At 32.1% G+C, this 24,842-nt stretch overlaps 1 protein-coding gene across 1 annotated transcript in view; it reads right to left on the reverse strand.

The window, feature by feature from the left end:
* LOC129226839 (EF-hand calcium-binding domain-containing protein 6-like) overlaps nt 1-24,842 on the reverse strand; it is a 74,810-nt gene that overhangs the window by 41,774 nt on the left and 8,194 nt on the right. Inside the window, exons 6-8 of the mRNA XM_054861469.1 lie at nt 23,853-24,023; nt 9,796-9,895; nt 8,406-8,554 (exon numbers count right to left, since the gene is read on the reverse strand). Coding sequence (XP_054717444.1) covers nt 8,406-8,554; nt 9,796-9,895; nt 23,853-24,023 — 420 coding nt within the window. The remainder of the gene's footprint in view (nt 1-8,405; nt 8,555-9,795; nt 9,896-23,852; nt 24,024-24,842) is intronic.

Raw genomic sequence — 24,842 nt, forward strand, 5'->3', positions numbered from 1 at the left:
TCATGTTCAAGCGGTTTCAAGCAAATTTGCTCCTTTTTTATTCATTTGGCTCTTGCGCATTCGATACTCTTAGCATGAAAATATTTGCACACTTCCTGACATTTTACATTTAAATAACTTAGTCTGTCATTGCAAAGCGCTGGTTTTAGCGTTTCCATTGAGAATGATAGCCCTGAAGCCATGCTGAAAAAGTTCTACTTATGAATACAATGTCCGCAGATGAAAGAATTTGAAAGCGTTTCGTTTCCTCAAAAGCGTTTTATCGGAAAGATTGATTAAAGTTGATGGAAACATTACATAGAGCATATGCAAGCATCTAAAATTATTTTGATGCCTAGTTTCTTTACTATTTGAGTCTGGCAAAGAGCTATTTTTCTTTTCTTGTGTTGAGTCAAAAATTCATATAAGTGAGATTACACTGTTATTAGTTGCTATAATTTTCTACATGAACTACAATTTCACTCTAGCTTTATTGTCAAACAAGGGAAAGTATGGCTAGCAACTAAAAAATACCACAGGAAGTATGAAAAATTAATTGCTATAGAAAATGTCGTGGGGGAAAGTTTGGCAGTGTGAGGTTTATGAAGTAAAAAAAAAAAATCAACAGAATTTAACTATGCAACTTCATTTGTGCTTATATGTAAATAAGGAATTTATGAAATTTGTGTAGAAAATTACTCTTGTAGTAAGTGAGCTTAAAAATATTTGTTTTGATAAAAATTACCTTTTGCGTAAAAATTAGAGTAATTGTGTATATTGGAAATAGATGCTTCTATTATTTTCAATATATGCATTTTACTCCGCACTTATAGCATAATGGGGTAGTTTCCAAAATTTTAAAAGTATTTTTTTCTGAAAGAGCATGCTTAAAAACATAAGATCTGACCATTTTTTAAATAATTTGTTTAAGTTTAGTATTTAAAAAAAAATACTTAAATTGGTGCACTTTTATTGTTTACGCTTCTGTCGATGACATCACAAATGATGAAATGCCATTCAGTGTTGCCATTTACAGAGAAAAATATTTAATTATCATCTTTACTCACATGTATTGGCAACGATGTGACTGATGGAAAGCATACAGCGCAATTTTAATTCGCTTTTTGATTATCATAACGTGGGAAAGTGGTAGAAACATGAGCCAAAGAGCATCATTTGTGACGTCATCAAGACCAGGCCTTGTTTGAAAAATCAGACATGTTAAAAAATTAATTAAAAAATAACTGTTGGGAAAATGAAAGTATTTTCCGGGTACATGTTATTTTATTTACTTATTCTATCAATTTCAGTGACAAAAAGTACTACTTTTGACTGAAAGAAACAACCCCATTACAAGAAAATCAATCAACAATCAAATAAATAATGAGCGCAGTATATCTTTATCAAAAAGCTAGCAAATAGTCCTTTTCAAGAAGACTTAGACCTGGAGATATTTCTCATTTTATTGAAAGAAAAAAGTTAATTTAGTTAATCTTAGACAGTTCCTTGAAAGGTATTTTAAAGGTCATTTTTTAATTGACTTCTGATTTAGTGATAATATTGATGAATGTATCCTTGTATCAGAAAAATTTCAGCCAATCTTTGAACCTCTTTGTTTTGCAAGTATCCCATTTTCAAAATGTTTTCAAAGTTGATTGAAACTCAACACAGAATAATAAATGGATTTACTTTTTGGTGAATTTGTTTCGCATTTATTTTTTAGCGATCATTTTAAGTTCGTAGCAATATTTGTAATTCTATATTTTTCAATTACGTTTTCATTCTACTTATGAACTAAGTAACAGCATCACTATAAGCTATATTTGCTAGTTGCTTATAACCTAGTACCCAAAGGGTTCACTGACTTCTTTCAGAGTTTGGAAGGGGTTCGCAAGAGGGAAAAAGTTGGGAACCTCTGCTATACACCAATAGTTAAGGTGCTGTCAAAATTTTCCCGTAATGTGATATAATCCATTTCCTGGCATTAAAATGCTCTGTATACAATAAATAATGAAAATAAAATCATTTTAATTATTTTTTTTAATAGTAAATCATTTACTGCAGTATACAATTTTTCTCAAAAAATCTTAGGGCTCTAAAAAAAGTTCCTCAAAATAAAAAATTATTAAATAAAAACAAGAAACCTCGACTGCGTAAAAACAAAAAAAAATTAAAAAGAAAAATGTATAAGCCCAGTAGTTTAGAATGTTATTAAGTACTACTGAATAACTACACCGTTGAAATAGTTTTATAACCGTACACAGATAAGACAAATCATACATTCAAAAGCAGAATAGAAGGATCAACAGTCGAGGCCCATTCCTTTCTGATTCAAAGAAACCCGTAAAATTTGAATGGGCCCCTACTGTTGATCCTTCTATTCTGCTTTTGAATTTATGATTTGTCTTATCTGTGTACGGTTATAAAACTATTTCAACGGTGTAATTATTCAGTAGTACTTAATAACATTCTAAACTACTCGGCTTATACATTTTTCTTTTTAGTTTTTTTGGTTTTTACGCAGTCGGGTTTTTGTTTTTATTTAATAATTTTTTATTTGACACTTTTTAGTTAATTTTGATCGACTTAGTTATTATGATTATGATACGGTACATTTTGCAATCTTGTCATTTCATTGAGAGAGCTTGTTTGCATCGTGAAGTCTATTAAGTACTTGCGGTGGTCTAAACTACTGATAATTAGTCCCTTTATAGGGACCTAACTCCGCTTAAAGCTACATGTGCTTGGCCTTCGGCAAAAATGCGCAAACTTAAGTCAACCACAGCACAGCTATATAAACAGCCTGCATGACTCATGATGACGCAAAATCGGAAACGTCCCCCCCCCCCCTTGTCAATCAAATCTTTCTCGCAAAACTAAAAAAGCCTGTCAAGAAAGTACACGTCGCGAAACTCAGTCCCTTGAATCAAGGCAAATACAAATGCAACATGTTACAGATGAATATCGAATTAGTAGACTTTCTTTCGTTTAGTGCTTATTGCATGGGTTTATTTTGATGAGGACTACAATCTGAGTATCTTGCCTTTGTTATGCATAATATACTTTTTACTACAGTACAGAATACATATAAAGAACACATGAAAGAATTTACATCAGAAAGAGGGGAAAGTACATCCAGAGCGAGGATGTCTTGACCCACCGCTTTAAGTGGGAGAAGCAATCGCTTAGACCACTTGGTCATTGAAACCCCAATTAGTAGACTTAGTAAACAAAGAAATTCAGGCAGCAAGAATTACCTGCATTTGTCGCACGCAGGTAGCGTGCGACACAGTGTGCAACACCAAACGTGCAACGATCCCGAACTGCAATATTTTGTCAACTGGTTGTTGATATGGTGAATTTTGACTACTGTTATGTGTTTAGTGACACTCCCAAGGTTAAGACAAATCGATTGACGTAAGAATTACGAAAATTGACCAAGGCATTTAGCCCCTAGAACGCCACATAGAAACGGACATGCATACATTGACTGATAAACACATTACCCTCCTTTGCGTCGGGCACGCGCAGTCGGGTAAAAAGTATATTTCAGTTAAAAATTCAAAAATATGTTTTTTTTCGTGCTAATAAAAGTTTAAAGAACATCTAACAGAAATTACAGGATTGTATCTTAATTACATGAGTTTTAAAAAATTTTAAAGTAGAACAGTCTCTGAGACCTCACGTCCTTGCTATGTCCAAATTTCTCACCTCCCCTGTTACAGGTAAAGCAAAATTTTGATGATATAATACCACATTTTTACATTTTTATTGGTAAATCAAATATTTATTGGTTTATTGGTATGCCTATTATTCAGAATTTTTACACATATCGCTCACATCTTTCAAAAACATATCTCAAAAATTAGCAATTTTGAGTTATCACTTTTTTGGAAGTGCCATGAATGTGTAGCATAGCTCTGCAAAACCTGCATTTGTATAATTTAATATATCGCCGTTGAGAGAAAAAGTGTGGTATTTGCACTTTTAAGTATTTTCAGAATGTCCCTTTCAAGAATGTCACATCTTGGGTTGTGCTTGATCCATTAGCATGGATGAGAGTGGTCAGACAGCAAAAAAGAGGAAATCCAAAAAAAATTCGTAAAAGCGATGATATCCAAAACCACATCAAAAAAGAACCTGGAAGCCATGATATTCAAAAATTCAACAAAAAATGGCTAATTTATCAGTTTTGAAGGTAATACGTATTTAAATAAGTTATAAATAATAATTTTGTAAAATTTGCTGCATTGTACCATTTCTTGCAAGAGCGTTTATTCCTAAATAAATATGAATTTTGAAAAAGAGGCAACAATTTCTAACCCCTGATTCCTTGAACAAATCGTTGGAGGAACCTGAGGTCAATCTTGGCTGCATCACACAATAGTGTCAACTTTTTATATTTTTTTAGAGAAAAATACATTTATTTCATTAAAAACATTTGAGTTTATAGTGTTAAATGAGTGAGAACATAAATTTTAAAATTAGGTCTGTTTTTAAAAGTAAAAATTTACAACAGAGAGAAAAATCAAAATTTTTTTTTTATGTGGTAGAAAGTATTGTGGTAAAAATAGAAAAAATAAGGTCTGAAAGAGGCAAAAAAAAAAAGGAGGAAAAGGAGAGAAGGTTTTAAAAGTCAACAGAAAAAGTCGGAATTCCGGCAAAATCTCATCCCTGCATTTGGCATGAAACATGCAAGTCATTTAGTGAAATGTGATATTTCTTAGTCCAAAAACAGTATTGCAAACAAAAAAGAGCATTTTTAATTCTTATTTTTTAATCAAGAACACACTACTTGCATTTATATCGGTATTGTAAGGAGAACAATTAATAACAATAATGACACATTTTGAGATATTTCAAATAGTATCTTTGAAACTAAAAATGCAAGAAGGTCATAAATAAAACACAACTTTTTAAAACTCAAACTTTTTACACTTCTTCTTCCTGAAACAGAGAAGAAACACCAGATTTTTTTGAAAAAGACCTTATGTGTACGAAAAAGTTCAATCAGTGGCTTGAAATATTCTTTTACTTCATGATATCTTACTTTTTAACTTAAAAATCACTCTCCTGATAAATCACGTTTTTTGAAATAAATGTCGTTGACAGGAGTGAGAGACATGTGGCTAAGACAAAAATACTTCCAGAAAATTGTTTATGTAAAAATCAATGCTTAAAACAAAAATAAGTGGTAATTGGAAGAAAGAGCTATGAAAACACGATTGTTTAATGGAGGGTTAATACAGATGGAATCCATGAGAAAAGCAACATTTCAAGGAGTTTCAGTTATTTAGGAAGATGATTGTTTAAAGAGGACCCCACAAGACCCAGTCTTTATTTATATTAAAGTACAATGTTGTGATGAATTTAATGCACTCACAGATATAAAATTTGGAGGGGGCCAGGGCTCCAAAAGTATTTCAATAGAAAAACAGACTTGATGATATTTTATAAAAATAGATTTAAAAAAATTAAGATTTTGACTTTTTTAATTATGTCATAAATACTGTATTTATTTTAGTCACTGTTTATAGTTGCATAGAACTGCAAAAAAAAAAAAAAAAACTGTTTCAGTCCCAAATAATAAATTTCAAATAGGGAGGGGCCTGGCAGCTGAGGCATGCATGTGGGGGGGGGGGGGAGGAAAGAAGGGACACCTGTTGGTCTGAGCCGGAAGGGGGCCTCAGATATTTGAAATCAGGGGTGAATCAGGGGTAAGGCGAAAGGGTAAACAATATGGAGAGGGTCCATAAAAGTCATTCGTGATGGGCCTCAAAACTACTGTGCACGCCCCTGCTTGTGAGTGAATTTGCATAGCAACCTGGAATTTATGCATTACAATCTGTCAAGGAGCTATTGCAACAGTTAAAATCAATTTTAAAAACTCTCTGAACGTCGCTAATAAATTCAAAAACTCTTCTAAATTATTTTAAAACAATTTTTGAAAACTCTTATTAGAGGTTTTGATAGTAAATCAAAAAAGGTTTCATTGTTATTTTAAAGGAAAAAGTAGATTTCAAGCCAACAAACAGGTAGCATGCAGCAAAATTCAGCCCTGCATACATGTTTCTGTGTGTGTGTCTGCATATAAATAACATTCAGATAACTACAAGAAGAAATCAAAACAAGAAAAACTACTTAAATGCTTCCATTAAATAAATTTAACTACCTTTCACACATCTTTGCATATTCGTTGGTACTCTTGAAATGCCGCAAAAAGTCTTTATAATTTACATCACTGTTCACAGGTATCACAAATTCCAGCCTTAAAAACAAGTAATAATTTATTTATTTCGCATCAGCATTTACTTTTCTGAGAATTATTTTGGAGAAAAATGCAACATCAAATTAAAAAAAAAATTAAGTAAAACAGATGAGTTAGCTTTTTGTATCGCAATGAATCCAGGACAAATTTGAAGCTTTGTTGATTAACTTTAAACTTTTGCTTGAATTGTTACTTGAAAAATAGAGAAATAAATAGATATATATTATCAATTTATACATGTATAAGTAAACAATCAAGTGTTTGAACCATTCTGTTGAAAAAAAATAAGTAAAAAAAATGTTTTAAGTTGCTATGATGTCAGAATGCGCATATTTATTACAACTTGATTTATCTAATGCCCACTGAGCAGTTGTTTTATTAACTATTTTTTCTCTCGTACTTGATATTTTGTTCTTTTAGCCATACTCAGAAGATAAAAAGTGTCCTCAGATATTAAGTGTAGAAATCTAACTGCCTATCTATAACAAACGGGAAATCCCGCTGCAACATCCCGCATATGAAAAAGAATAAAACAATCGAAAGGATATCGTTTAGAAAAATGATGAAGATAAAAACAGTTCTCTGAATAAGCGAAAATCACTCATCCCTCCCCTCCCCTCCCGATGTAAAATAAACACATTCTCAACTAAAATGACTAAAAACCCTTTAAAAACGAAAAACAATTCTTTGCAATTTGAAATATTTCGCCAAATAAACAAAAAAATACAATAAATTACATTAACAGTATCGTTAAAATGTAAACAAATGGTTGCGCAACAAAATTGTTTATGGCCAAACTTGCCAAGTCACCACGTTACTGTAGTCCAGCCGATAAGTGAGAGAAGCCAACTCCGACCAATTAGTGGTGCGATGTTTTGAACTAAAACATTTTAAGCTTCATATATTGCCTAATTTGTTCTTTCCACCAAAGATAAAGATCTTCCACTGCACTGACCTTTTGTGTACAGAACAACCCTGTTGTAATTTATCTGGACGAAAATAAAATTTGTTTCGTCTTTAAATTCCATCATCTTTTCCTTTAATAATGTACTGATTAGTTAGATAATCTTTAAAGTTTTCGGGACATTGGTGCCAAAACTCAGATGGATTTCAGCCGAGAAACAAATGTTGCTAGGTACGGTACTTTCTGATCATTTTAGGAAAATCTAAAGCACCGATCCGGTCACATGGTTCAACTGCGACGATAGAATACACGTTTTGGGTGAACCTTGCAGTACTTTACTTCAAAATATATCACTGGACCTAAAATCGTTGCTTTCAAGAAATGAAGGCTTCACTCTCACTCTCTACGTTTTATCTATTATCAGTTGACATATCACAGTAGGAAATTTCATTATAAAAAGAAGAGCTGGCTTTCTTATTGTCCTTTGGCAACATGTTAAATATTTATTTCAGTTCTCGCTCAACAATAGGTTAAAATAAATATTAATCATTTGGGAGATTTCGTCATCCAATGTTTAAATTAATTAATTAATTAACAAAAGCGTTTCCAATTCGATCCATCATGCTTCGAAACCATGCTTGCCACAATTTAATTACATACAAAAAATTTGATCAAAATCGGTCCAACCGTTTAAAAGCCTTATGGTGACAAATGTACGCACAGAAGATTTTTATATATTACGATATATATATATATATATATATATATATATATATAATAAAAGTGAAAAATATTGAAAAGACCACACCAAAAGCCCATAGATGCGCAACGCAGCAAAACTAAAAAGCCAAGTAAATATAAAATTAAGCAAACAGAATTTCAAATATTAAACAAATTTTTTTTTTTAATACTTGTGTTTTGTTTATATCAAGTAACTTTTTAAAGAAAAAAAAAAAAAAAAATCTGAATTGCCACCATTTGAAACCATACAATAATTTATTTATAGATTATTCTTTTTCTCTGAAAAAGTTTGAACTTTCTGTAAATTAATATATGTTTTATCATGAGGTCTTGTGCAAGACTCAAAATATCATTTTTTTTTGGACAAGAATTATTATTTTAATTTCCTCTAAATTGTAAATCTGAGATCAGTATCATTTCATCTAAAATAACTGCCAAATGGAACTACACATAAGCTCTTATTTTTTAAAGTAGCTCTAGTAATTGCATTTCAAAGGAAAAGTTCTAATATACCTCTTGATAATACGATTAAACAAATTAGCAGACATAGCCATAACGAAAAAATTTAAAACTCCACGGAAATCAGATAAAGAAACTGTGCCATTCTTTTCATAATCAAACAATTTAAAAGTTTTCTTCAGTAATTTTTCTCTATTCTGAATCTGTGTGAGAAAATAGGACAAAATTCAGTATCATAGCAAATTAAAATGTTTCTTCACAAAATTTACAATTTCATACTGATGCCTGATACAGGAAATTATACCTAATAATTAAAAAATAATTTTAAACATTGAGATTAACACAGCAGACAATATATGACCAACAGCCACGAGAATAAACATAAAATGGTGAAATGGTGCTTTAAATTTGCAATGCTTTTCATTTCATCAAAGTAAATTTATTCACATAATAACATTTTAAAATGCTGTACCAGCATGTACGGCATGCCTGAGAACCTACCGTAAAACTCAAAGTTAAAAGAAGTATATTTTAAGTCAAATAAAAGGATTTTCATTAATTCAAGAAAAAAAACTTCCTCATTTCTCCGAACAAGAAAAAAAATGCCTCTAAATTCTTAGCATGGACATCGCGGTGTGGTGACAGCAAGTAATAAATAAAACATCAAATGGCTTGTAGGTTAATAAGGGAAAGGTTACGATTATTAATATAGTTTTCCAATATTAATACTCCTTATAGGCAACAGTAACAGATAATGTTTAAATCATTGAGTAATATCAGTGGCAAAGCCAGGAAAAAGTTTTGGAGAGGGATATGGTTAGTTTTAGCTATTTTTCATAGTTGAAAAAGGAAAATTTCTGGAAGGAAATATCCGCAAATTCTTTTCTGAGCTATGCACCTGAGAAATATTAATCATTGGTGAAAAAGAAATGACTGCTAATGTAATAAATGAAAAATTAGAATTTGTACCACCAAAAAGCTTCAGAAATTCAGCTTGAAATAACTTATATAATCCTATTACTCATTTTATTGCAGAAAAATCTGCTCTTTTAATTAGTTTCAAAATTTTAAACGTGCAAATATTTTTTCACTGCCAAATTCAAGAAAGAAAGGTAATTAAGATTTTAACTACACTATAGAATCTTTTATCAGGTTTTCAGGAAACCAAAAAGTTTTGTTTGATTTTTACATAATTTTAAAAATATATTTTGCTTATTTTTAAAAAAGTGAATTTTTTAAAAATGTCTTAAAAAGTATATGCACTAGAAAAAAAAGAAAAAAAAATCTGTATGTACTTGAAAACTTTAGTAAAAACCAGTAAACTTAGAAAAGGGTTAAAAGTTCTGAAAATTTTGAGTGATTGATTTATGCAATAAAGGCAAAAAGCTCGAACATGTTTGGAACAAAATTAGCTATGAAAAGGTATTTAAACTATTTTTCTTACTCTGTCAGCAAAAATAATCATCACTTCTTCCATGGGAAGACCCTGAATAATTGGATCATCTCTATTTTCTAAAGCAGCTCTTTTACATTTCTGTTCATTGCTGAAAGAGAAATGGTAACAAAATTTCAGAAAAAAAAAACCTCAACTCGTTACAAAATATACACACACACACACATTACAGCCCAAGAAATTAACATTTTATTACTTTCCATATTGTCACCATTAATGGTCCATTTGTTAAGGTGTGGCACCAGCTTTTGTATCTTCTCTTCAATAAACTCTGGCACCTTACTATTTAGCCAGTTTAGTAACAGTTTCCTGCACCATGTTATCATTTTGAAAGCACTTTTGACCAAAAAATTCCAAAAGTTTTGGAAAAAGATGAAAAGTCTGATGGTGCCAAATAAGGATCATATCATGGATGACTTATAAACTAAGCAATTAGTAGGTGTGGGGTTCACTGGGATGCCAATGTATGATGGATAGCCAAAGGATACCCAACGGAAGTTGTCCAAAGGTGTGTCAACAAGCAGCTAATGGGTGATTCTCGATAAAAAGTCCTGTGCATAATGCTAAGTTTTTTTATTTTATACAAGTAACTATTAATTAAATATGGGATTAACTGTTATGCTTTGATAGTATATTAAAGCATGTGTTATTCTCCAACAGCATTATTTTTTAAAGGTTTTGGTCAGCTGGAAAAAATAAAAAACTTAGAGTTACACACAGGACATTTTTTCAAGAATCACCCTAATGAGTTTCAACAGGGCAGACAAACAGAGCTGTATATATATATATATATATATATATATATATATATATATATATATATATATATATATATATATATATATATATATATATATATATATATATATTATAAAGAGAGAGAGCGGATTTTTGTGTGTTTATATGTTTGAGGTAATCTCTGGAACCACTGCTCCTATTTGAAAAATTCCTTCAATATATGAAAGGAGCTTTCTTACTGAGTGACACAGGCTATAATTCGAAAAAATTTGATAAATAGTTCTTTTTTAATTCCAATTTAAACCCAAATTTCACATAAATTCCCGAATATGGGAGTGAAAAATTACTTGCACATATTAATATTACATATCGCTAAAAAGGGTAGAATTTCACGCATTCTAAACATTTTGTTTCAATGCTCTAGCTTAATTACGGCGGGAGAAATTTGCGTTTTAGCTCGAAATTTTTTAGGCTTAGCTGAAATTTAGGCGCTACTTTCTTCTTTAAAGCTATCAATAAAAAGCGAAGGAATTGTCCCACAGTTTTCTTTTTGACACCATTGGAAAAACCGACATTTATTACTCTAGATCTCTCTTAATCTATGGTTGAAAAACTTAGCTTCTATTTTCAAAGGAAAAAAATGTTACAAGCATTTTAAAATCAAATTCCAAAAATGTCATGTTGATTCCGGTTGTCAACCATTTTATTTTCGCGTTTCCACGGTTACGCTTTTTGAATCCATTGTTTCTTTCCTTATTTTGCATTTAATATCTTAAGCTTATTTTATTTCGTGTTTCCATGGTTATGCTTTTGAAATCCATTCTTTCGCATTGTAATTTCTTAAAAGTATTTTAATATCTGTCGTCATTGTTTCAAAGGATAATTTTGCATGTTTTTTTATTATTATTATTTAAGCCTGATTGTTGAATATATGTCACTTGACACAATTTTTACTCTCAAGGTAGACCGGGCAAAGCTGAGCAACACAGCTCCTAATATATAAAGATTTGAAAACTACTGTTAATGTGATTTTATACTTTTTTATTTGTATGGCAAAACATTTATTATTTCCGAAGAAAAAACATCCGCTTCACTCGCAAAAGGACTGGGTTCCAGCAGCGTGGTCGCTTGGCTCATTAGGTGCTGAGCAGTTCAGTCTAGGATTATTGTTTTAAAGCAACTGTAAATGTAATTCACTGTTTAGGCGATTTGTTTTGAAAGAAAAGAAACTTTTGATTTGTTTTTATCCGAGTGAAATGTACGACATTTTCTTCTTTTCTTCTGATGATGATTTTTGAATGTTTCACTGGATGTTTTTTTTTCGTTAGATGGATGGATTATGATAGTGTGGTTGCTGGGCGAGTTTGGCGATAAACAATAGAGTTGAGGAACTATTTTTACATTTGAAAGATATTTGATGTCTTTTTTTTTGTTTATTTGGCGAAATATTTTAAATTGCAGTAAAAATCGCTTCACTCGCTAAATAGAGTTTTAAAGCAACTGTAAGTCTAATTTAATGATTTGACGAAAAGTTTTAAATTTCAAAGAAACTTTAATAGTTTTTTCTTTTCGAAAAGGTGTGTATGTACTTTATACAAAGAAAAATGATCATTTCACATCAGAGGGGGAGGGGGCGTCAATTCTTTATTCAACGGACTTCTGTTAAATTTTTAGCATGGGCATCGCTGTACGGGTACTTATAAAAGAGTTTGAGTTTTAAACAAAATACATTATGGTACCACAAAAAAATTAGAAAGAAGACTAAAAATTAATTAATAAATGGAGCCAGTACTCATCAGCAGTGAAAACTCCATCTATGGTTGAAAAACCAAAAATATTTTAAAATAAACTAAGAGAGGAATGCATAAGTTCTGAATATTTACACAGCATCACAGCACTAGGTTACATGCACCACTTGCTTTTATACAAACAAATAAAATTGGTATTTTTGTTACTTTGTATAGGTTTATGTATTTAATATATATATATATATATATATATATATATATATATATATATATATATATATATATATATATATTAGAGACGTACCGAGTAGCACTTTGGCCGAGTTACCAAGTACCAATTATGTTTTAAGAAGAACCACCGACACACATGTGATGAATTTTGAACTTATTGGAATAGTAGTATAGACCTTGTCCATATAATAGTTTTTAAAACTAAATTCCTGCTGAAATTTAATTACGCATTATATAAACAATTTTGTTTGTGTCAAAAATTTTACAAAAAAATTATTTTTAAAATTAAAAATAAATAAATAAAAGGTATAATTAATCAAGTTGGAATTAAAACAAATTACAGTAAAATCCCTCTAATGCGGACACTAACAGGACAATTTTTTTTGTCCGCAATAGAGAGGTGTTCGCAGGACAGGGGTTTAATAATGTTATTTGCATTGGAAGTGGGGAATTAAAAATTATCCGCATAAGAGGGACGTCCGCCTTTGAGGGGTGTTCATTAGGAGGGGTTTCACTGTATACCAATCATTTATAGTTTTAGTCCGCCAAATATAAATAATTTTAATACAACAAATGTGCAAGAACACTGCAGACACGTGTTTCTGCCCCCCCCCCCCCCCACCTCCCCATTACAAGGAACGTCTTTTTCAGTGCATAACTTGTGAGCTAAAGATTGTAAAGACATTCGACAAAAAAATCCGGCTTTTGTTGGATGCCTTTAAATCCACAAGTTCCCATTTTGTGCATTGAAAAAGGAATTCCTTGTAACGCCAAAACACGTGTCTGCAGTGTTCCTGTACAGTGCTTTTAACATTGTTTTATTTCCTTTTATTTTTTAAGCAAAGGTATTTTTAAATTTTTTTATAACTAATTTTTGTTTGTAGCAAAAATCCATTTTTAATATAAAAATTCCATATTTTCTATACTTACCTTTTTTGCATCATTTTTAATAAATAAGTTTTATTAACTTTGGGAACATTGAAATAGAGATTTATTCCACTGAAGCATTAAACTTCATTATTCTCAAAATTTAAATTTGACTTATAAATTTTAATTAGTTTTTACCCGCGGCTTCGCTCACGTTGATGTAGTTTTTTTTTATCGATTCAAGTTAATAGTCAACACAGGGAGAGATCATACAATTACCAAAAAATGGTTTCTCCCCAGTTTCACCGACATTTAAAATGGCCTCCCCACTTTAATATATCAATAGATATGATATTAAACTGAAAAACAAAGGGGGGCGGGTAAATGAAATGTCGGCGAAACTGGGAAAACACCCAAAAAATCACACAACATAAATCAGGAAAACGTTCAGGAGTTGTAAAGAAGTTAGTTTGGGTAATTCTCAAAAATTCCAATTCGAGTGAGGTCAACAATTCTTAAATAAAGTCAACCATTTCCCTTATAATTTCCATCCCCGTCAAATGGTGTCCAGCGCTACACCTGCTATCTAAATTATTGTATAGCTTCTTCCCGGAGAAATCGTCCCAAAATAGGGTCAACAGTCACTACAAATCCAGATTCTAATAATGTCCCTTTAGAGTGAGAACATCAAACCTTTAAAATCCCACACGTGCAGGAAATCAACTGCTTTTTAACAACGTTAACAGTCTTGATTAAAATACCAAAAAAGTTCGGAGTAAAAGTACCATTGAAATCAGAGTAATCACAACAGTTTTTTTTTTTTTTAAAGTTCCCATTTAAATGAGGACAATAGTACAAAAAAATTCTCATTTCGGAAAGAGAAACATTCCCTAATGTCTCTATTAGAATGGTGATATCAGCGTTTTCAAATAACATCTCCCTCCTTCATGATTAATTCCAAAAATCTTCATCAGTACAGGTCCGATAGCATAAAAAACAAATTTAAAAAAAAAAAAGAAAGAAAGAAAGAACAATGTTCTCGTGTTGCTATTACAGTAGGGATATTAATTCCGCAAAATCCTAATTAGCACCATTAATCTTTAAAAACACACACAAAAAAAAAAAAAAGAAAGAAAATTGAAAGTTTCATGAAAATTTTTAAAAAATCGCCAATGCGCTAACGTAGTCGCCGGGTGAGTCTGGAGATATAAAATGAACTTGGTGGATTAATTTTCATTTTAGCAGCAGTTTTAATGTTATTTGAGCGTGTTGTTTCACTAACTTGGTGGATTAATTTTAACTGCAATACCCTTTACATAGTATTTAATGATATTTTTACCAAAATTTGTTTGGTGAAGTTTTTACATTTTAGTGCGAATTTTGTAATAACTGTAGCGCCAAGATTTTTTAACACTTGTCCCGATCGCGTTATCATAACTCTGCCGATCGAATAAGTTTTTAAAATGTCATTTTGTTTTTTTGCAATTAAATTCATTTTCAATAAATGCAATCTAATTCATTATCTATTTTTGCAATTAAAAGCAGCGTAAAAATGTAAAATAATCCAAATCCATTATTTATCGGAAAAGGACCACAGTGCCATACATTCGCCAGAGACTTGCCAAGTTTATAAAACTGCGTAAAATGTTTGCTTAATCTACATTCATAAGATATGAATTTTAATTCTGAACAGAAGATGCTACAAAGAAAATGTTTTGTATGTATTTGGGATTTCCTAGTAAAAAATAAATATTTTTTCGACAGTAACTGGGGGCAGGGGGGCAGCAGGATTGTTGTACATAGCAAAAATACCCGGCGTTGCCTGGGTGTGTAATAATTGTAAGAAACAATATAGTTACTTTAATTTGTTTTCCTCTGTAACTGAAATAACTCAAAAACACACCGACTTGACGTGATTAAAAATCATTCTAAAATCGTCTCTATATTGCTATTGAAGTACAAACTTTAAAAAAATGTAGCCGTCCGTAATCCTTTACTGCGATTTAAAACGCTACGAAATTTTAGGTAATTGTTTTGGGATACCTTGGATAAGTCTCCCCCTCCCTACTTTGTAAAACTGTGTGTTACTAATTTTATCTAAGAGATAGTGTCTCCAAATACTGAGATACTTCTGGTGACCATGAAATGATGCTATCCGAAATGTTTCCAAATAAGTAGTAAAGTTTGGCAATTGTGTTTGAAATTGTGCGCAAACTTGTGCTGTTTATGGATTTGATTAATTTAGTTGACGGATCATTTTACATGTTAACAAATGATATAAAGAAAGAAATATTAAAGAAATGACAATATTTTGGTTACATGGGGAAAACTGAGAAACAGTTTTCGCGCAGTTTTTAGCTTCAAAAATAGCGACAATTGAAAAAATTGCCACATGCCTTAGCTATTAAAATGATTCCGCAAAAAAAGTTTGGCGAGATTCCTGCTTGTCGATCAAGCACCCAGTCAACACAAATAAATTTAAAAAAAAAAACATTAATTGCCTCAAAGTTGCGTAAAACTGGAAAATAGAGAGCCAAATCCATGTATTATTTGCCTATCTTGTGCAAAAAATCTTACTTTAAAATTTCACTTGAGAAAAGCCTTGAACTGTCAGACGAAAAGCAAAAATAGTCAACAATACAACAATTGTCGCTGTCGACAAGAAGTTGAGATGATACCCTAAATACTATATTGTGTTGAGGAAAGCCTTCGAACATGGAACTAAAATGCTCATAACTCGTGTTTTACTCAACTTAGAAATTTGGAACAGGTGTCATCTTTGGCAGAAAAATCAGAGCTTTCGATGGACTTATATTGTTAATAAGTGCAAGTATTTTTTCATCTTCATACTAGAGAATTTATACAAAAAATTGGGTTTTATCGCCCCCCATGGGGGTTTCGCCCCCCATAACGGGGTGAAAACTACCCTATGTGTTATTCTGATGCATAAACTATGTTATTATGAAGTTTCATCAAAATCCATTCAGTAGTTTTTGCGTGAAAGAGTAACAAACATCCATACAGACAAACTTCCGCATACATAATAGTAGTAAGATTGTAAATGATTGCAGAATATAATGCTTGCACTTTCTTTTTATAAATTTTATTATCTGTCTTGGACAATATTCAATTTTTTGCAACTATTCGGTATTGGCCGAGTATCTGATCAGAATTTGGCTGAGTACCGAGTACTCGGCAAATTGGCCAAGTAGGCCGAGTGCCGAGTAGTTACCGAGTACTCGGTACATCTGTTGCGATTTGCCGTAAGAGGGCGTGTTCCTCACCTATTTAAGCAAGTTGTCTTGTATCTTTTGTGTTATGTTATGTTAAGCTTATGTTGGTGATGTTATGTTACATCAGTTGAAGGGAGCCGCCAGCCCTCATAATACTGGCAAGAACAAGCACTGCCTTGTTATCTTCATTCTCTTTTAAGTTTTAAATAAAAGTTAGTTTTTAAATTAGTGTTGATTTTTGGAACCACCGATAAAGCTACACAAGTCAAATTTTATATGGTGCATTACGGCCACGAATGGAGCTGCTATGAATTTGAGTAAAAGAGAATGTACAGTGAATTAAAGCTTCTACAGAAACTAAGGTAGGCTCATAAACTTCATTATTCAGTTTATCTCAAGTTTCAATTGTATGAAAATAAGTTTAAAAAAATGACTTCAATCCAAGAATTGGAAAGCGATAAGTTTCAAAAACTTACAGCAAAGATAACTGTTTTGCGAAGGTTGACTACTCAATTAGTCAATCAAGTTGAGAAAAAGTTAAAACATGTAGGTGAAATTGATGAAGCAGAATTACGCGACAATTATGAACTTTTAATTGCAAGGTCTAACGGATTGACAGTGCTTGATAGCGAAATGTTAGAATTTATTGAACTCGAACAAATAGAGAAAGAAGTAACTTTAAATGATGAATACGAAGCTAAATGCCTAAAGTTTTCTAAAAGAATATTGCGTTATTTAGAAGACAAAAATAAAGGCAATCGAAATTTAAGTTCTTCAAGCAACCAAAGTACAAATGCTAGAATTAATAAAAACTCTAGACAAGGTTCAGTTAAATTACCTAAGCTAGTTATAGAAAAGTTCTCAGGAGATCCAAAGCATTGGCAAAGTTTTTGGAACAGCTTTGAAAGCACAATAGACAAAAATGAAACAATTTCAGAAGTCGAAAAATTCGCGTATTTAAAAGCTCTTTTAATCGGTCAGGCAGCTAATGTTGTGTCTGGATTCGATCTTTCAAGCGAAAACTATTATAATTGTAAAGAAATGCTAAAAAATAGATTTGGCAAAAGAGATATCATAATTAACTCTTTTATGAACAAAATAATTAACTTAGAAGAGGTTAAGAGCTCTTCCAATGTTCAAGTGCTACGGAGAATTCATGACGAAATTGAAATCGCTTTGAGAAATTTAGAGGCAATGAATGTAGAATCTAAGTCCTTCGGACTCTTATTAATGCCTATTTTGCAAAAAAAGCTACCTCATGATTTAATACTGCAATTTAACAAGCAGAGAGAGGACGGTGATATTGAAATTTCTGAATTCATTTCATTTTTAAGGAAAGAAGTGGAATGTTGGGAAATTACTTTAGCAGCATGTAATGAAAATAAAGCTTCGACAATTTCTAAAGGTTATAGTAATCAAAAGAATGTTAGTAAAAAGTACGATAGAGATATTTCTACAGCCAGTGCATTGAATACTTCCATAAATCAAGTATGCATCTTCTGCCAAAATGCGCATAGTTCCTACAAGTGTAACATTTGTGCAACGGAAAAATTAAAACAGCTTAAAACGGATAACAGATGTTTTAAATGCTTTAAGAAATTTCATTTGAGTAGGGTTTGTAATGATAAGAGTGTTTGTTTCAAATGTAATGGGAAAAATCATCATGAATCGATTTGTTTCAGAAATAGTGACGAACGTTCTAACTCAAGTAAATCTTTAGAGCAACTTAAAACTTCGGAAAATACTTTAGTCGCTTCTAATTCAAATAATGAATCTGTAGTTCCTAACGTAAATGCAAACGCTTTTGTTTCTCAGAACTATAATAATGCTTTGAGCGCGAAAAATGTATTGCTACAAACGTGTACTGTAGTAATTTGTACAGAATCAGACTCGAAAACTACGCGTGCAATTTTGGACCAAGGTAGTGAACGTTCTTTCATAAAAGACACTTTGGTTAAATCTTTGAATTTGAAACCCATACGCATTGAGAAATTATCAGTTTTCGCATTCGGAGCGGAAAAACCCATCGTTAAAAATTATCATGTGGTAATAATTGAACTTTGCGACAGGGAGTTGAAAAACAAAATAAGATTAGAATGTTTGGTAACCGACACAATTTCCTCATGTCCTGTGAAGGGTCCAAGTTTATGCTCACTCGAAAAAATGCAGTGCTTGGGACTAAAGCCGGCCGATATTGTAGATAATGTCTCCGATTTACGACATTTGGGGGTATTAATTGGGGCCGACAAATTTTGGGATGTAGTGTTTACAGCGAGAAAATGCATAAATAGAGATCTTCAGGCCGTTAACTCTATATTTGGGTGGTTTTTAGTGGGTTTAGACAGAAATACGTTTAAGCAAGCCAACTTTTCGAAGCATTCAAATGTATCGGTAGGAAATGCAATTATTTTAAATGATTTAAGAATATTTTGGGAATTGGATTCTATGGGGTTAAATGAAGAATCTAGTAAATATTCCAAAAAAGATGAAGATTTAATTCATCGCTTCGAAACAGATTTGCGATTTGTAGACGGGAGATACGAATGTAAATTACTTTGGAAAACCACAACTGACGGTCTCGAAAATAATTTTGAGGTAACTAAAAGACGCTTTGAAACTTTAAAACAAAAACTGGATAAAACTCCAGAAATATTAGCGAAGTATAAGGAAATAATAGAACAGCAGTTAAACGAAAATATAGTTTTGAAATGCGCTAATGAAATCAAAGATAAAGATTATTATATGCCCCACAGAGCAGTCATTCGTAATAGCAAAACGACGAATGTTCGTATCGTATTTGAAGCATCTTCTAAATCTGAAAATTGTAAATCCTTAAATGAATGTTTAGAAATTGGTCCTAACTTGAATCCGTCCGTTCTTGATATTATTCTTAGGTTTCGGGAGCATGAAATAGCATTTAGTGGAGACCTACAAAAGGCGTTTTTTATGATTGGGATAGCTAAACAAGATCGGGATTTTTTGAGATTTCTCTGGTTTGGGGAATCAAACGAACAGTTCAAAATTTTGCGTATGTGCCGCACGCCGTTCGGTACCAGTATTAGCCCATTTATACTAGCCGCTACTATTAAATATCATATTAAAAAATATAAAAATAAAAACCCTGATGTATTTGAAATGCTTAATTCATCAATTTATGTAGATGATTTGTTTTATGGTGCTAAAACGGTGGAAGATGCATACAAATTGTCTGTAGATGCAGTAAATATTTCCGTGACGCAGGAATGAATTTGAGAAAATTGAAATCAAATTCAATTGAACTTAATGCTTTGTGGCTCAAGGATAATATTAAACAGGATGAAAATTTGAGTAAGAAATCAAAATTTTTAGGCATGAATTGGAATCCCATTAATGATTCTATCAATTTAGAGCTAACCTCTGTAATTGAATCTGTGAAAAGCAAACTAGACGACACAAAAAGGACAGTTTTAAGAACTGTAGCTAAAATATTCGATCCAGTGGGATTTCTTCAACCTTTTACTGTGCGGATGAAGATATTGTTACAAGATATTTGGCTGTTAGGTCTAAACTGGGATGAAAGTCTTCCTAGTGCTTTAAAAGGAAGGTGGAATAATTGGTGCTCAGAACTTGAGTTCTTAAAAAATCTGACTTTCCCAAGGAAATTCTTCAGTGAGGCTGATTACACGGAACTGAGCATTCAAATTTTTTGCGACGCCTCTCCTAGAGCGTTTGCTTATTTTAGATACTCTAATAGTTACGGGGAGATTAAAACTTCCTTCATAATGGCCAAGGGTAGAGTTGCACCTTTGAAAACTTTATCTTTGCCAAGATGTGAGCTAATGGGAGCTCTTATAGGTGCTCGATTAGCGAAATATTTAAAAGGCATTTTTCCGAACTTAACCGAAAATCTGTATTGTTGGAGCGATTCAACAATTGTACTACACTGGCTAAGAAGATCTCCAAATGAGTGGAAGCCCTTTGTTAGCAATCGCGTAGCAGAAATTCAGGCAATTTGCAGTCCAAATCAGTTTTTCTACTGCGATTCAAGAAGTAATCCAGCAGATATGTTAACAAGAGGAGAACAAGCTGAAACAATGGCTTCTAGTCCACTGTGGCGAAATGGACCTAGTTAGCTTACCGAATCCGAAGAGTTATGGCCAAAGAAAATAGCAAAGTTCAACAAGGGAGAAATGTCCATTGAAAGCAGAAAATCGCGAAACGTCCTACAAATTTCCGCTAATAGTGAACCCAAGCAATCTGATAGTTCACTATTTGATTTAGATGAATTCGGCACTTTGAAGAAAGTGTATCGTATTACCGCATGGATAATGAGATTCATCAGTAACTGCAAACCAAAATCTGAGAAGTTGTGTGGACCAATTGCAGCAGAAGAAATTATGACTGCCGAAATATTTTGGAGTAAAACCACGCAAATGGAACACTTCAAAAAGGAAATTGAAACCCTATCCGATGGAAAGAATATCGACAAAAATTCCAGCCTATATTTGTTGCATCCTGAAATTGATGAGAATGGTCTTCTGCGTTTAAAGGGGCGAATACAGTTTGCAGATTGTCAAGAATCAGCAAAGCACCCATTGATATTGCCATCAAAGTGCAGATACGTGGAACTTTTAATAATGGATGCACACGAAAGAGTATTTCATTCTGGAGTAGAAGCCACACTAACACATCTCCGTGAAAAGTTCTGGATCATTAAAGCACGACAAAGAGTTAAAACGGTTCTTCACAAGTGTTTGATTTGTAAAAGATTCAACGCGCGTCCAGGGGCTCAGGTTGTAGCTCCACTCCCTGCAGATAGAATAATTGAGTCACCACCCTTTGCAGTAACTGGACTCAATTACGCAGGACCCTTTTATTGCAGAGAAAATAATGAAAAACATTATTTGCTTTTATTTATGTGTGCAGTTACGCGCGCAATCCACTTAGAACTGGTACCTTCCATGAACACTGAATCATTTTTACTGGCCTTCCGACGGTTTATATCTCGACGAGGACTGTGTAATACAATTTATTCTGACAATGCAAAGTCATTTAAACGAGCAGATATTGAGTTGAAAAAAGTATTTAAATGCTTTGGTCATCCTTCTGTTAAAGATTTATTTTCACATTACAATATAAAATGGAAATATATTGTAGAAAGAGGTGCATGGTGGGGAGGATTCTGGGAGAAAATGGTAAGAACAATTAAAACAAGCTTAAGAAAAATTGTTGGGAGCTCATCGCTCTCTCTCAATGAACTTGAAACGGTGTTTATTGAGATTGAAGCAATAATTAATTCTCGACCCATTACTTACGTATATAATGATCCCTCAGAACCCTCTCCCCTCACTCCTGCATATTTTTTAGTAGGTAAACGATTGCTATCCCTCCCTCCAACGAGAATTTCAAAGGATGATTTATTAGGATCTAGAAAATCCACAGTTAAAAAATTTAAACATCAACAAAATGTGTTAAATCATTTTTGGAATCGCTGGCGAAAAAATTATCTATTAATGTTAAGATCTGCTCATGTGTGTCAGCAAACTTCAAAAAATAAGGAATTTAAGCCTAATGATGTTGTTTTAATCGAAGATGATCATTACCCAAGAAATATGTGGTCTTTAGGGAAAATTACTGAAATTTTTCATGGCAGGGATAACAAAGTGCGCTCTTGTTCGATCAAAACTAAGACAGGAATTATCAGAAGACCTGTTCAACTAATTTACAACTTAGAGCTCACTTGAGCAAATAGACTGTTAAGTTTGTGCACAAAATTTGAAAATTTTAGTAAGCATATTAAAATTTTTTGTTTAAATGTATTTAAAACTGTATTGTGTTAATAATTGTTGTTTATATTTTGACAAGGTAGTCATAGAATAAATGTTATGTTTATCATTTATGTAGAAAGGAAACATTAGATGTCCTATCTGGTAAGTTTGTAAACTCTAAGTAGAGTTTAGGTGGGGAGTGTTGCGATTTGCCGTAAGAGGGCGTGTTCCTCACCTATTTAAGCAAGTTGTCTTGTATCTTTTGTGTTATGTTATGTTAAGCTTATGTTGGTGATGTTATGTTACATCAGTTGAAGGGAGCCGCCAGCCCTCATAATACTGGCAAGAACGAGCACTGCCTCGTTATCTTCATTCTCTTTTAAGTTTTAAATAAAAGTTAGTTTTTAAATTAGTGTTGATTTTTGGAACCACCGATAAAGCTACACAAGTCAAATTTTATAACATCTCTAATATATATATATCGTAACCTCAGAGCAACAATAAGATATCTAATCGCAGAAATAACACTAAGATACCTTACTGTTTTCCTGAAGCAATGACATGTGTACACAGAGAGAAAGAGCGAGAAATGCTTTGCAGTAGTTCTTTAAAATGCTAATCCATAAAAGAAAATTTTCTATGAATTATGTCTTTTTGCAAGTATACAGTAAGTTGTGTAGTTTATAAATCCCATATCCTACAATATTGACTAGTAGTATTCTCCAGTAAATTAAGTTTCAAGTTAGATTTTCATATTTTATCGTTGATTCAAAGTTCCTTAATGCATATTAGAATTACTACAGTCAAATTGTGGCACAGTATTGGATTCATAAATACCTTAGCAAACCACTAGCTTAAGCCACCATAAGCTTAGAGCAAACAACTGAGCAAGAAAAAACACATATAATAAAATTAATTTTTATTGTGAAGCATTTTTTTTTTCTGAATTATTATAGCTTGTTATTCAGTTTAATGATTAGCGGTTTACTACTATTTGCACTTTTAAATTATTTTAATTTGGTGCACACATCGCTAATTTGCCAATCATTAAATTGATCTGTGAAATATTAGGGCAGAACCTACAAACTGCAAAGCTTCCGGTTTCAAGATATGTGGTATGAAGCTTACTATATATATCATCGCCTCAGAGCAACAGTAAGATATCTAATCTCAGAAATAACACTGAGTCATCTTACTGTTGCTCTGAGGTGATAATATACATGTTACCAAGAAAGACAAAAATGGAAAAGGTCGACTTTCACCTGTGATCAAATGGAAATATTCAATCTTTCACCTATCTCTTTGCCATATGAATGTTGATATTCACTGGCTAATGTCAAAATTTCCAGATTTCAGAGTTTTACAGGAAAAAAAAAATATATGCATATATTTTCAAACCCTAGACAAATCATTAGATTAAATCAAATTTTTTAATAATTATTCCATTTTTTTAGATATAGGATAATTTTTCGTTCTTTTATTACCTGATACCATCCACTTTATCCTTTGCCTTTTTGTCAGTCCAACTAAGAGAACTTGCAACATTTTCAGGTGGCATATATTTTTCATATCTATCCGTATTAATACCGAGCTTCACCAAGAAATCCCGATACTTGATGATACTAGATCCTTTAGGATCATAGTTTTTCCAAAGTCTAAAATTAAAATTAATATTATTGTTATGTAACTACACACTTTGAAAAGTTGACGCAATCATATGAATTTATATTTCTCTTAAAGTCAAAATGTCCAACTTAAAATCTTTTAAATGAATCATTTACTACTAATTGTTCTTTTTTTCAAATGTAAAACAAATTCATATAGAACTAAACAATCCTACTTCCTAGTAGATTAAATCCAAAATCATTTGTAACCATTAGCTCTCTACCTCCCTTCTCCCTCTCAATTACCTTTGGCTTTAATTTATCTTAAAAATACCTTTTCAATGCTTAAAAAAAATGTTGCAAGGCAATCCAAATCTTTTATATAAAAAGGAACTTTCCATTTTAACTAGTTTCCCTAGTTAAGACAGAAAATGATACAAAATAAATAATTTCAAAGCGTTAGACATTAATTTTCAGTAAAGCTCTAGATTAGCGGCTGCCAGTCACAAACAGACGACCATTTCATTGAAAATGGCTACAAAAAATTTAAGTTCCAGTCAAAATGTGAAAACTATGTGTTTCTTCCTTTGTTAAACATAATATTGCACTACGACAACTGCTTTCAATCCAATCTTATCCTTATTTCCCCCTTGCAAAACATCCATAGCCAAGACCACTGATGGTGCTCTAACTATACTGCGCGTGCATGGTGGCATTGTTGTACCTTAAAGAGAATTTACGTGTGAGCACTCTATGAGTCCCTCTCTTGTGTTTCCAGTTAACATAACAAAATTCCTGATGATTTTATAACTAGTCAAATAAAAAGAATGGTCCATTTTGACAATCACGATTTTTACTTTCTGGTATAAG

The sequence above is a fragment of the Uloborus diversus genome, chromosome 7, assembly GCF_026930045.1.
Source record: "Uloborus diversus isolate 005 chromosome 7, Udiv.v.3.1, whole genome shotgun sequence".
Taxonomy (NCBI): Eukaryota; Metazoa; Arthropoda; class Arachnida; order Araneae; family Uloboridae; genus Uloborus; species Uloborus diversus.